Source organism: Aulonocara sp. 'chitande type north' Nkhata Bay, linkage group LG1 (assembly GCF_057382095.1).
Source record: "Aulonocara sp. 'chitande type north' Nkhata Bay isolate Kocher_YH1m ecotype deep benthic linkage group LG1, A_spYH_male_GT1.1, whole genome shotgun sequence".
Classification (NCBI taxonomy): Eukaryota; Metazoa; Chordata; class Actinopteri; order Cichliformes; family Cichlidae; genus Aulonocara; species Aulonocara sp. 'chitande type north' Nkhata Bay.
The window spans coordinates 1,411,717-1,424,753 of NC_141344.1; the positions used below are offsets into that span (position 1 = coordinate 1,411,717).

The window sequence follows — 13,037 nt, forward strand, 5'->3', positions numbered from 1 at the left end:
AAACAGTACACAGTACTATAAACCGGTTGCCATGAAGCAAACAGTAAGTCGTTCACAGTTACTGTAAAGTTCATGCGTTCGTGTATTTTAAAGGACGGTTACAGTAACACTTTATCGTCACGTTGACTCAACAATTAGTGAACAGGTGGTGACGTGTCAAGGCGTCGTGTGTTGTGATGTATATGGCGTGATGCTGATCTTCCTCCTGATGAACATCCATCTCTGGAGCGCCCTCCCCTCTGCTGCAGCTTCATAAAGGCAGCAGCCGCCGTGCAGAGTGACAGAACAGCCGGAGACTCATCCTGTCACGACCTTCACGTCGTACTCCTACCAGACGACTCTCTGATGCAGCCAGTGCCAAAGCAAGCTTACTGAACCATCACTATCAATTTCATATTTGTATCGCTGAAATCCAGAGAAGCATGTACGCCAGGAAGTCAGAAGGAAAGGAGCTTCGCAGAGGAAGGTCTTTGGACAACAGGACCGTCTCCAGCAGCTTTGGGAGAGGCTCGACAACCATCATATTCACTCTGAAAAACGAAGTCGGTGGTCTTATAAAGGCACTGAAACTTTTCCAGGTGAGGTTTCATTTTCTTTATGTTGACACAGATATGGTGTTTTCTGAGGATGCATGTGACTGGCCAGGAATGAATGTGATCAGAAGCTTTTACAGCATCTTCTTTGGGTGTGTGTGTGTTTGTGTGTGTTTGTGTGTGTGTGTTCGCAGGAAAAACACGTCAACCTCATCCACATCGAGTCCCGGAAGTCCAAACGAAGGAATTCAGACTTTGAGATCTTTGTGGACTGCGACACCGACCACGAGCAGTTCAAGGAGCTCACCGAGCTGCTCAGGAAGCACACGGACATCGTGGAGATCTCGCCGTTCGACGGCTCCGCTCTACCCGAGGACGGTACACCTTGTCGTACTTTGACTAAACAGTAGCTGTGATAGGAATGAGTTATTTCACAGGTCTGCGTGTGTCTTGACTGTGTTTCAGATGTGCCCAGTGTGCCGTGGTTCCCCAAGAAGATCTCAGACTTGGACCTGTGTGCAAACAGGGTTTTGATGTACGGCTCTGAACTTGATGCAGATCATCCGGTATGTGCGTCATCGGACAGAGCTCTGAAATGTAGCGTGAACTCGGTAACCGACTGAGGTTTTGCTGTTCCTGCAGGGATTTAAGGACAACATATACAGAAAACGAAGACAATATTTTTCTGATTTAGCTGTAAACTACAAACAGTGAGTTCCTCTTATGGATGTTTTCATTAATGAAGTTAATAATAAAAACCTAGAAGGGCTTTCATCCTTTAACTCCGTCTCTCACAGCGGTGAGCCCATCCCTCGTGTGGACTACACTGCAGAGGAGGTGCGTACCTGGGGCGTGGTGTTCAGGGAGCTCCACAAGCTGTACCCGAGCCACGCCTGCAGGGAGTACCTGAAGAACCTCCCACTGCTGACCAAGTACTGCAAATACAGCGAGGACAACATCCCCCAGCTGGAGGACGTCTCGCACTTCCTTAAAGGTAACCGTCAACAGTGTTGGTCAAGTTACTTGGAAAAGTGACCATTAATTAATTCCTGATTACGTCTCCAAAAAAGTAATCCCATTACTCTACTGATTACTTATTTTCAAAAGTAATTAGTTACTTAGTTACTTTTAAAAAACACGATACACAACCTGAATAGGTAATAAAGCGACCTTTCAGCCCAATTCTATTTTTTCTGCATGATCCATCATATAAAACTGAATCTAATGAAAAAGTCTCTTTAAAACGTGTCTTATTAGTTTGAATCTTTAACTTTATGCATCAAGGAAAAATTAAATCGTATGCAGCTGTCTTTGACTTGAAGAAATGTGTTTAACATTTAAACCTATTTTCTGCACATTCCAGCATTTAAAATAAAATAATTGTTTTGTGTTTACACTCTTTCTAATAGATGCAAGTAAAACAAAGCAGAAAATAAATAAAATCAAAAACTTAGCAGCACTGAGTCCTGTCGCTCTTAAATCTATTTTCACGTGTTTAGCAGGAGTGGTGCGGGTGGAGGTTTGCCCGGTGCAGGTGTGCCTCAGCGGTCATGCCAGCATTCTCGGTACTTGCTCAGAAGTTTAAGGTTTCATTTTCCACGCAGAGTGCACAGCAGACGCGAACGTTTGTGTTACTTTGTAAGGAATCAAACTCAAAGTAATGTGAGTACTTCCACGCTTTAAATGCTGCACGGTCGTACTCTCTCCCGCACTGCACATTATCCCTTGTTGAACTGCACACGTCTGTTACCACGAACTAATTACTTTTTTGCAATAGTAATCCCTTACTTTACTCGTTACTTTAAAAAGTAATCGGATTACAGTAATGTGTTACCTTAACGTGTTACTGCCCATCGCTGACCGTCAAATGCAAGCCAGGGCTCTAGACTAACTTTTTGTCACGGTTGCACTGGTGCGCCTAACTTTTTTCTTAGTGCTGCAGTCTCTCAGTGCAAAATTTGGGCGCTTAACACTTTTTGGGGGGAAATTCAGTCCATAGAGACACTATTGATTTGTAAATGATTAACTAACAATCTTGTCAACACAAAGTTCTTTATTTGAAGCACATTTCTACCAGAAAGAGAAGTTACTGAAAAACTGCTTGTGCTTAAAGTGCGTTGGCACTCTTTGGTAATGTTGTAGACAATGTTAAACTTAATCATCACTCTGACGACCTGTTTGCTGCTGAAAGGCCGGGGGGAGAGGGGACACAGGGCATTTATCGCAGCATATAATGTGTTTCTGGACACACTGCTGCTTTTTCAGCGCTCAGAGGTTGATGGCACCGTGTCAGAGCTGGCTATGAATTTCAGACAGATCAGACGGAGACATAACAAAAAAGTTATCAATCGTTCTTTTCATCTTTTTTATTACCCACAGCTACATCCACTCTGTCGGGCCTAGGCTGCTCACTAAGGTTGGGTATCATCACTGATTTCTATAATCCATTCGATTCCGATTCACGAGGTCCTGATTCGATTCAGTTTTGCCTCAGACAGTCAGAAACATTATAATTCTGATCATTTATTATAAAATTATGCAATATGGGTAATAAGCGAATGAATAACGCAAAAATTTAGATTTGAGATGGGAAACTGTTCTTGAAGTACACAGAGAGAGAGAGAGAGAGCTGTGCATGAAGTGTGATTTTATCGTGGTGGAAGCAAAACAGCAAAAGTCAGAGAAGATGTTTATCAACTGATGATGTTTATGACGATGACGTTTATCAAATGTGAAGCGTAGTTTGATCTTCTTTTGCTGCTGCTTCAGTGAATTTTGGTTGGAGAGACACAAAACCTGCAGCTCAGAATTGAGCACAAAAAAGACGTAAACAGTAAACACAAAGCGCGGACCGGCCGATGCATCAGGATCAGTGAGCTGTCGGCTTTCAGCCCCGACGGCGTGTCCGTGTACGGGCCGTCTGGTGAGAAAGCCGAGAAAGAGAAAGCTGATTCTGATGCGTCGGTCCGCTCTGTGTTTACGTCTTTGTGTGGAATCCGTGTACCTGCTCTCATTTACTGTTTGGTTGTTGTTGAAATGGTTTTGAGAGCTTTATCGCTTTATTCAAGCCACTCACCTCTCTCTATCTAGTGATGTGCGAATCATGAACGAATCGTTCAATACTCGAGAATCACTTTACTGACTCGTGAATCATGATTCACGAAACGCCAACTGACTCACTGACTCATCCCTGTTGCTGTTAGCAAACTAATATCATTAGTAGAAATATATCTAACTTATAATTAAAATTGTGGGGGAAAAAACAACAGCCAAAAAAACATTAACTTAACAAAAACATTCCTGCTCTGAACTGGAAGAAAAAACCCTGAGTAGAAGCTCACATCAACACAATAGCTCCTCAGCTCACAGTAGCATCGCTCTGCTAACATGCTAACAGCACATTTGAGTTACTCACCCCCTCCCTTGCTGCGCTGAATCGTAGCATAAACGAATCACTCGTCTTAGCAGCAGGATTTACATGAAAAGAGAAACAAATTAAGTTTCAGTGAAAATGTAAATTTTTTGCACTCTCTGGTCAACTGACTCAGTGACTCAAATGACTCAAAATCCAATTCACTTTGGTGAGTGACTCATTCAAACTCGATTCAGTAAAAAGAATCGAATTTATCATCACTATCTCTATCCACCTGCACTCTCAACTGGATCACGGCCAATCAGAGAGGTCCCGCCCCTGGCTATCTCTGATTGGTTTAGACCACGATAGAGGCATAATGTCTGTCTGTTGTTGACCACACGGAGACTTTCAGAGTTCTGCGACGTAGGATTTTTTTTAGTTGCACCATTGAAAAATGTGGTCGCACCCTAGAGCCCTGCAAGCAGTTGTTTCCAAGCTGCTGAATATCTGAGCCAAAAACAAGGAGAGTGACACCGATGTTTCCCACTGCAGCTATCAGGCACTTTTTCTGGTTTCGCACATAATGGGCAAAACCAGTTTGATTGTTTTGGAGCCTTTATCCTTCAAGGACCTGCAGTTCAAAAAGCGCCCCTCCGACATCCAAACCCATCTGTTCTCTGATTGGATTGTTACATTTGTGATTGACATGACATTGACCAATCAGCTGAAAGGAAGAAAAATAGGGTCAAAATTCGTACTTGTAACTTGAAGCTTGAGTGCAGAGTTTCACACGTATGTCCACACACAAATCTTTTTTACGCACACACAAATTCTTTTTATACATACAAATCCTGATTTACAAGTACAAAATATTTATGACCACAATTTGAGCCCATAAACCCCACAGCAGCCATATTGTTGGTCACATGATTTCATTAAAATGCTCCAACAGCACAACCAAGGTCCAGAGATCCAGTTAGCAGACAGCTAGCAGCTACAGCCACCTGTCACCACCATCAACCTGTCAGTCAAAGAGGCCACGCCCCCAATAATGCAAACTTAGAGCCTTAATACCATTTAAACATGTGAGTTATAAAATCGTCCTTAGTTATTATTAAGGGGGAATTATCTCTAGAGAACAAACAGTTTGTGTATCAGGCTGTAAACATGGTTATTTCTGCTGGAAAGTTTTAACATGGGAGTCTGTGGGGACTGACTCGCTGCTGCCTCTGCTGGCCGGTACATGAACTGCAGCTGTCATGGTAACCCTAATAACCCCTCTGCCTGCGTCCTTCCTGTTTTCTGTGTGGTTTGATCTTTGTGCCTCTGTTTTATTTTGACAGTTAAGTCCTTGTTACCTTTCTGTGTTTTTACTTCTATCCTTTGTTATTTTCTCCCATCCTCAGTACCCTCATCCTGGTGCCTGAGTCTTTGTCTAATCTTACTCCTCTTCAGTTCTGGCTTTCTTATTTTTGGTTAACTGGTCATCTTTTGGTCGCTGTTTAGATTAAGATGGACAGTGTGTGTGTGTGTGTGTGTGTGTGTGTGTGTGTGTGTTTGTGTGCGTGTGTTTGAGCAGAGTGCTCAGGCTTCATCATCAGGCCCGTTGCCGGTTACCTCTCCCCCAGAGACTTCCTGGCAGGCCTGGCCTTCAGAGTCTTCCACTGCACTCAGTATGTCCGCCACAGCTCAGAGCCTCTGTACACACCTGAACCGTGAGTGCACAAAGACACACACACACACACACACACACACACACACACACACACTATTATTTTGTTCATATTTCTAAAGCCTTGTGTGTGTGTGTGTGTGTGTGTGTGTGTGTGTGTGTGTGTGTGTGTGTGTGTGTGTGTGCTGCAGAGACACATGCCATGAGCTGCTGGGTCACGTGCCTCTGCTTGCCGAGCCCAGCTTCGCTCAGTTCTCTCAGGAGCTCGGTTTGGCGTCGCTTGGCGCTTCAGATGATGATGTAAACAAACTGGCCACGGTGAGTGCTGCAGCGCCGACTCACCCTAAATACACCTGGATGAGGCGGGAACAACATGGCTCCCCCCACATATGAAGGGATTGGCTCATAAGGCTGTCAAGTCAGTTTTATTACACAGAACATTTTAAAACCACAGAAGTTGAACCAAAGTGCTTTACATGGACACGTATCTGCAAACGAAGAACCAAAACAGCAAACGTCACAAAGGGTTAACAAAGTTCTCACAGTGTTACAGACAGAGCGCAAACAGAAAGCTGGAATGAAACCATGAGGGACCTCAGACATGACAGAAATAGGGCCTTAAATCTGATAGAAAGTTCTCAGTTCTTCTTAAGGGGACAGGAAGACTCAGGGCAGCAGTAGCAGGTGAGAGGTTGGGCTGATGACCTCAGTGAGCTGGAGGCAAAATATGGAGTTAGTGTTGTGAAGTGGGCGGGTCCTGAGTTGAACATGTCTAAATATTAAGGCAACTACCAATAGGAGTGAAACAGACCACTGACTGACACGTAAAGGTGAAGGACACCTGGATTAGGTGCTCTCAGGGTCTCCTCTCCCTCTCCCCGTAAGAATCGAGCTCCTGAGTAGCAGGCAATCCTCACAGAAACACGCCTGTTTATCTTACAGCTGTGGCAGCGTGTCATTGGCTGGTGCATGTATAGAGGTGCATGTACGTGGTTACCTGTCCTGTTAATCACCTGCTGAGCTCCTGCTCCAAACCTCTGCTGCATTTCTACATCTCCACCACCAGGTGACACCACCAGGCTTCTCATCAGTGAGGAACGAGCCAATCACAGCAATTCTTACTTACAGTATATTCAGAGTTCCTCATAATAAGCAGTGTTGCTCAGCAGCTGATGCATTTACAAAATTCTTCCTTCAGGTTCAAAATATTCATGTGAAAAGTTTGTTCAGGTGACTTTGAGCGATTCTCAGTGTGCGCTCGCCCCGGGGTGAACGTCCGCCCCCTGGTGGACCATTGTCCTTTATACTTCCACCTGGTTTATAATCTGGGTAGCTTGAACCCACCAAGGTCATCGTCAGTGACGGCCCCGCCCTAAACCTTCCTGTCCTGAGTCTTTGAATCAAGTCGAGTTTTATTGTCAACCCAACTGTATACACTCAGGTATACAGTGGGACGAAATATCGTCCTCCTGGATCGAAGGTGCAAACTGTGAAAATAAAAAAGAATAAGAATAAATTAATATAATCAAGACTCAAAACCGCTGATTGTCAGTATGCGTGTTGTCAAGAGATTTATTCTAAATGACACTTCTTCAGCTGAGAGTCTAAGAGGAGAAAACACACAAACAGACGCTGCAGTTTTAACTTGCAAGGGCGTTTCGCAGAGCGCTCACATCAGAGTGGGGCCCTGTGAAATGCACGCTCTGTTCTTGCACTTGTCTTTATTTATACACGAGAAAAATGAATACATTTGATGTGAGCATGTGTGTGTGTGTGTGTGTGTGTGTGTGTGTGTGTGTGTGTGTGCGCGAGGTCAGGACTGCTTGTTTGACTTCTTACTATCGCTGTGGGAAGATTCAGATACAAATATCAGAACACGTTTCATAAAGAACAATCCGTCCAGAACAATGAAAAGTACGATCAGTTCTAAGCTAGGAAATGATCATCATGCAGCATTCTATCACAAGTAAACTTATATCATTAAAAGCTTATACTGACTAAAGAAATACAATATTCTACTGACACGTGTATACAGCATGCTGAGTTAGCGCTAATGTGATGCTGCTGAGCTCAACATGAACAGAAAACATGAAGAAGGATTCAGTAAATATAAATACTGGAACGAAATGTGAAAAACTAGAAGCAGATGATTTCAGTGAACTCACCTGTCCACAGTTTCATCCACACCAGGCTTTAATCTACCAAACAGACAGATGAGCGCTGCTGACTGAGCGCGTGCAGTGGCGCTCTGAGCTGATGTCGGTGTCCTCCTGTTTGTTCCAGTGTTACTTCTTCACTGTGGAGTTTGGGCTCTGTAAGCAGGACGGCAGGCTGAGGGCGTACGGCGCGGGGCTCCTCTCCTCCGTCAGTGAACTCCAGGTGACCTCCGACCTCCACACTGCACCTTCATCTGACGATTTTTAAAAGGACTCAGATTATTAGTGATTTTTGTGTTTTCTTAAACCCACTGAGTGGTTAAAAAAATCCACATGGCATAAAAACACCATCTTAAAACTCCTCCCATTTTTGTGTACTTGTATTTTACTTGAGTATTTCCAGGTTTTGATGCTTAAAACTTCAACATGTAAGATTTTACTTCACTGCACTCACGACTCGCTCTCAGTGTTTGGTTTTGGTAGAAGCAGCACAGAGCGTCCTCCAGCTGACACCAACCGTTGCTAAGCTAGTTACCTGACGCAGCAGTCACCTGCGCTCAGGTTTCAGTAAGTTTGGACTCTATCTAAAACATCTGTGCACGTGTCTGTCTGTCCTCCTAGCACGCTTTGTCCAGCAGTGCCAACATCCTTCCTTTTGACCCCACGGTGACCTGCAACCAGGAGTGCATGATCACCACGTTTCAGCACGTTTACTATGTGGCCGACAGTTTTGAGGAAGCCAAGAACAAAATGAGGTGAGCTGCAAGTTTTCCCCACATGATGTGTGAGACGCACCGTGAACCCTGACCCTGTATGTCCCTGCTTGTCCCTGATTTTGGTTCTGAGCCGATGTGAGAGCTTCAGCTGAGGATGTAAAGTGTGTGCTGTGTCTGCAGGGAGTTTTCCAAGACCCTTCGACGTCCCTTCACGATACGCTACGACCCCTACACTCAGAGCGTGGACGTTCTGGAGGACACCAACAACATCAACAGCATGGTGAAGGACATCCGGCACGAGTTGGACATCGTCGAAGACGCTCTGAACCGACTCAGCAAAAAACTGCAGAGCGTGTAAAGAGGTGCTCACAGTAAAGCCGCTGACAGCCGAACACCGCTTCTATGCCTCTGCTTCTGCTCTGAATCTACTTCTGCTGCAACAAAGCCGACACCTCCTCCTGAGGGGGGAGGGGCCTCCTGAAACATTCGCTAGGACACATTTATTGTTTGCAGGCTGAGCTGTAAAAATGCGGCACGTGTGCCGTGATAATCTGTCTGTAATCATGTGAATTTGTGTGATGATCTATAAAATACACATAATCGTGTGTGAGAGTTCTGCAGTGATCTTATCCTGGTTCTGTTTGTGCTGCTGCTCAGTTACTGCGGCATTTAATGCGACACAGCACCCGTGTCCATTAGATCAGCTGCACACACCTACACGAGGCCTCACAACAACTTTTAAAGCAACAAAGTGTTGCTGGATGTGCAAAGAGCAGCATTTAGTTGTGCATGCTTCACACCAGCAGAGGGCGCCACTCAGCCACCCCACCAGTATCCACAGCAGAGTACCAGCAGCACCATAAAAGCACTTCGCTGGTTAAAAATAGCTCACAGATATATTGTCACAGAGCAGAACCTTCAGCTTGTGACTGGGAACAGATGTCAGTCGGTTAAATACCTCTGCTCATCTCCAGCTTCATCTTTTTATTCCTGGACTCTCTCTCCCAGAGCAGCTTTGCATGATTCATAGTTCAGAATAATCCTTCTTTACCTGCTGGGCCTCCTGCGACTCCTCAGCTCATCCCTTTAGCTCCTCCCCCTTTAAGATACATTTCTTTTTTCTTTTTTTTTCTTTTCTTTTTTGTTTGCCTGTCCCATTTGGTTCTTTAGCCATCAGAATTGTTGTCTGAAGACCAACAAGGATACCCAATGGATTTATTTTGCCAAATGGATCATCGTGGCATTGCCGTATTGGTCCATTTGGTCGATCTTTGTTTTTATTATTTATTATATTTTATTTTCAGATGTTACAGACGGGACAGACATGAGTGAGGGATAGGAAAGGGAGAAAGAAAGAGGAAGGAAAGGAAAAACAGAAGGGAAGAGGGACAGTGAGAGAGGGGGGGAGAAAAAAAATAAAAATCTCCTGGATCACCTGTTGAGAGAAGAATAGAAAACAAGCAAAAAAAAAACCAAAGCAACATACTAAACACAACACCATCGCATTAATCTAGCTAAGTGTAAACAGCAGTAAATACTAAATATTCAATGTTGTTGTGCAGCACGCAGGACAGATGTGCTTCGAGGTAGCAGCCAAGAAAGGTGTAATTTAAGTCTACGAGCAGTGAACACCCGTGTGCATACCTGTGTGGATCAGCGCGCTTGTATTCCAAAGGTTTCTCCATGTAACGATCTGCTAGAGGGTGTGGGGGGGCCACAGCCCCGTCCTCCAGGGCATGAAGCAGGTATGGAGGAGATCAAAACTCCAGACATCCAGAGGCCCCCAGAACACAAGAGACCAAGGAAGACCAACAGAGGGGCAGCCGCGCCACTGTTCCAGTAAGAGCTGAGGAGAGTCCCAGATGAGGGTTCACTCAGCAGCCGCGGAGCAGAAGCCAGGGGGAGTTGCAGTGACGCGCCCGTGAGCTCCGCCGGCAGCCAGCTGCGCCTGAGTGACCGAGCCCCAGGCCGAGAGGCCGGGGGCACCCCACCTCCGAAGGGGCCCGAGCGAGCCCCAGGCTCCAGGCCCCGATAAGCGGCCGCCAAGGAGTGAGCCGGTGTGTACCTGGATGCCCATCCCCGGACACAAAGAACCACCAACGCACCGACACCTGAGGGAGTCCGCCACCGGCAGGGGAAGTGGTGGTGGGTGGAGATAGGCCTCCAAACCTTGGAGGGCCTGAGATGTCCCCAGAGAGGTGGCGTCTGACACCCAACCTGACATATAGACACAGACATACAGGCACACACAGACACAAACATCCATTCCCACCCTCATGCTCTCATATGCACTTACTCCACACTCAACCAACGTGGAGACAGACATAAAGAGACGCTGTACACACGATCACACTCCCCAAGCGTACTCTACAAACCGGGTCTAGGTACCCTTGCCCCTGGAGGGGGGAACTGCACCCAGACCCAGGTGGTGTTTCCCTTTTTCCTGCGGTGGGGAGAAGCAGACCGCCCCGACTCCGCAGCAGCAGGGAGGCCCCACACTCCAGACCGCAGTCGGACGGCCAACTCCACCTAGCCCCCCCGCTCCAGCAGGTCGCAGAGAATGGGGGTGGGAGAAGACTCCAAACCTCCCTCCACCCGCTCATTGTAATGTTGATGCATGTGTGTTCTAAGGTGCATTTAAAACCCAGGAGGGCATGGAGGTACCTGCCAAGGAGCAGCAGGTAAGCGCATGGTCCCTCCTGCTGGCCCTCAATGTCTACGTGTATTTAAAATTGAGAGGTGGGCAACGACGCCAGGGGTGGGGTGTACACCCTGATGGTACTTTGGACTCCGTGATTGTGCCCACCCCCAAGATCCTATATGTATGTGTAATGAGAGTGTGAATAATGTGAATGTCTAAGTTGTGGGATAAAATTGAGGCAGAGGCAGCCAGAAGGGGACAGAGGGGGGGGGTAGCCTCCTCTGCACCCTGGTGACACACCCCTACTCCAAGGCCCTGCATGTGTGGGTGGTTGTGGTGGAGCGGGAAGAGGGAGGCAGCTGGAGATGGGGAGGGAAGGAAGGGAGGGGCAGGTAAGATACATTTCTTATGTAAACCAAAAGGTTTGAACGGCGGGTGGGTGTGGCTCCTATTCCCTCTGTGACATCAGACAGGTCGAAGAATAGAAAGCGTTTAGAGCAGCTGGGTTTGGGCTCAGAAACGTATTATTAGAAACTTTGTGCTTCTGATAACGAGTGAAGGTAAAGATTTTGTATGTAGTTCTTTTCTTATATGAAACCTTATTAGGGTGTTCCTGCAAAAAACAGCCTAAAGTTACATTTTAAAAACATGTTTCACTTCACGCTTGACTGAAAGTTTGATACCAAACTTTTAAATGTGGCCTGTACATCACTTCAGGTATATCACAGTTAAAATACTGTGTGTATAATCAGACCGATGCAAACTGGAAGGATGCTTCACACCAACAGGAAACACTGACCAATCATTTAAAGTCCTGTCACTGACTGTGATGCTCATCAGAGACTACGAGCTCACATGTAGAAGGACAGAGTCCACAAAGAGCCCTTAAAGTCAGCAGTGAGAGCTGCCAGGAGCCTGAAAGGACGCTAACACAGCGCTGCACGTCCCGAGCTGATTGGTGGATCTTTGGTGGAGGCAGCTAAAAAGCCAGCGGTGTCATATTAAAGGGAAAAACTGAAGTTTGTGTACAAGGTCCAGTGTTCAGAGAAGCTGGACTGTTAGTGCTCGTTCTATTCAGCAAAGAGTCAAATTTAAACAGCAGCGAGAGAAAATGGTTGACATGAAGTTGTGGCTTTGATATATGAGAGCCGTGCTTGTTGTTAGGAATCACTGAGTATTGAAGTCAAGAATGAATATTATCTGTTCAAATATCATCACGTCCACATCCTGCACAGCTTATCCACCGTGCTTCATCCTGATACCTGAAGTTATGGAGACGAGGAGGCGAAGCTCTTCAGCATTTCAGTCGTTTCTCAGGAGAACTTCAGGATTTACTGGAGTCTCTGAGTTTGCTCACCCTGAGACGAAACCTCACCTGGCAGGTGGCTGACCCCTCCCCTCCTGCCTGACTCTCTGTTTCACATCCTGTGAATCTCACAGCTCGTATCAGAGTTTACATCTCTCCAAACATGAAATATTTGTGACATAAAACACAGCTGACTTTCTAATCGATCAGTGATCAATGACAGGACAGAGGAAGTGATCACGGAGGATTTATTCTGAACTCTGAACCGACCAGTATTCATAATTCTGGCCTCGCTAAAAATGTCTCTGCTCTTTATTTATCGGTCGCCATGGTGACTCATTGACGGCTTTGTGATCAGAGTCTCCTGAAAAACAGGAACAGAAAACTCTGAGTTTAAATTTAGACTCAGAACAGGGCTGTACGCACACACACACACACACACACACACACTGCTCACAAACCAAAGGTCAGAGGTCATCTCTCAGTCTCTGTCAACAGCAGAAAAAAGACAAACCAGTGACTCCAACAACACAGCAGAGTCCAGGACAAAGTCCCCCAGTGTTACTGCAAACAGCTGCTTACAAACCCACAGCTGGAAGGTGATTGGCTACAGCGTTCCTCGTCCACCCAAAGCACGAAGGGGGGTGGAACTACACCC

The 13,037-nt window shown here is 46.0% G+C and overlaps 1 protein-coding gene across 1 annotated transcript; it reads left to right on the top strand.

Moving 5' to 3' along the window:
- Positions 1-267: 267 nt before the first annotated feature.
- On the top strand, positions 268-9,011 carry LOC147338435 (tryptophan 5-hydroxylase 1-like). The gene is made up of 10 exons (XM_086285883.1): positions 268-578; positions 728-911; positions 999-1,099; positions 1,176-1,243; positions 1,331-1,527; positions 5,468-5,603; positions 5,752-5,878; positions 7,844-7,939; positions 8,338-8,471; positions 8,613-9,011. Exons 1-10 carry the CDS (start codon positions 423-425, stop codon positions 8,788-8,790), a joined length of 1,377 nt encoding a protein of 458 aa, XP_086142009.1. The 5' UTR covers positions 268-422; the 3' UTR covers positions 8,791-9,011.
- The last annotated feature ends 4,026 nt before the right edge of the window (positions 9,012-13,037 follow it).

Excerpts from the sequence above, each read along its gene's own strand:
- LOC147338435 (XM_086285883.1), top strand. The coding sequence starts at position 423 with ATGTACGCCAGGAAGTCAGAAGGAAAGGAGCTTCGCAGAGGAAGGTCT. Across the intron at positions 1,100-1,175 it reads AACTTGATGCAGATCATCCG|GGATTTAAGGACAACATATA; the intron begins GTATGTGCGTCA and ends CTGTTCCTGCAG. Across the intron at positions 5,879-7,843 it reads ATGTAAACAAACTGGCCACG|TGTTACTTCTTCACTGTGGA; the intron begins GTGAGTGCTGCA and ends TGTTTGTTCCAG.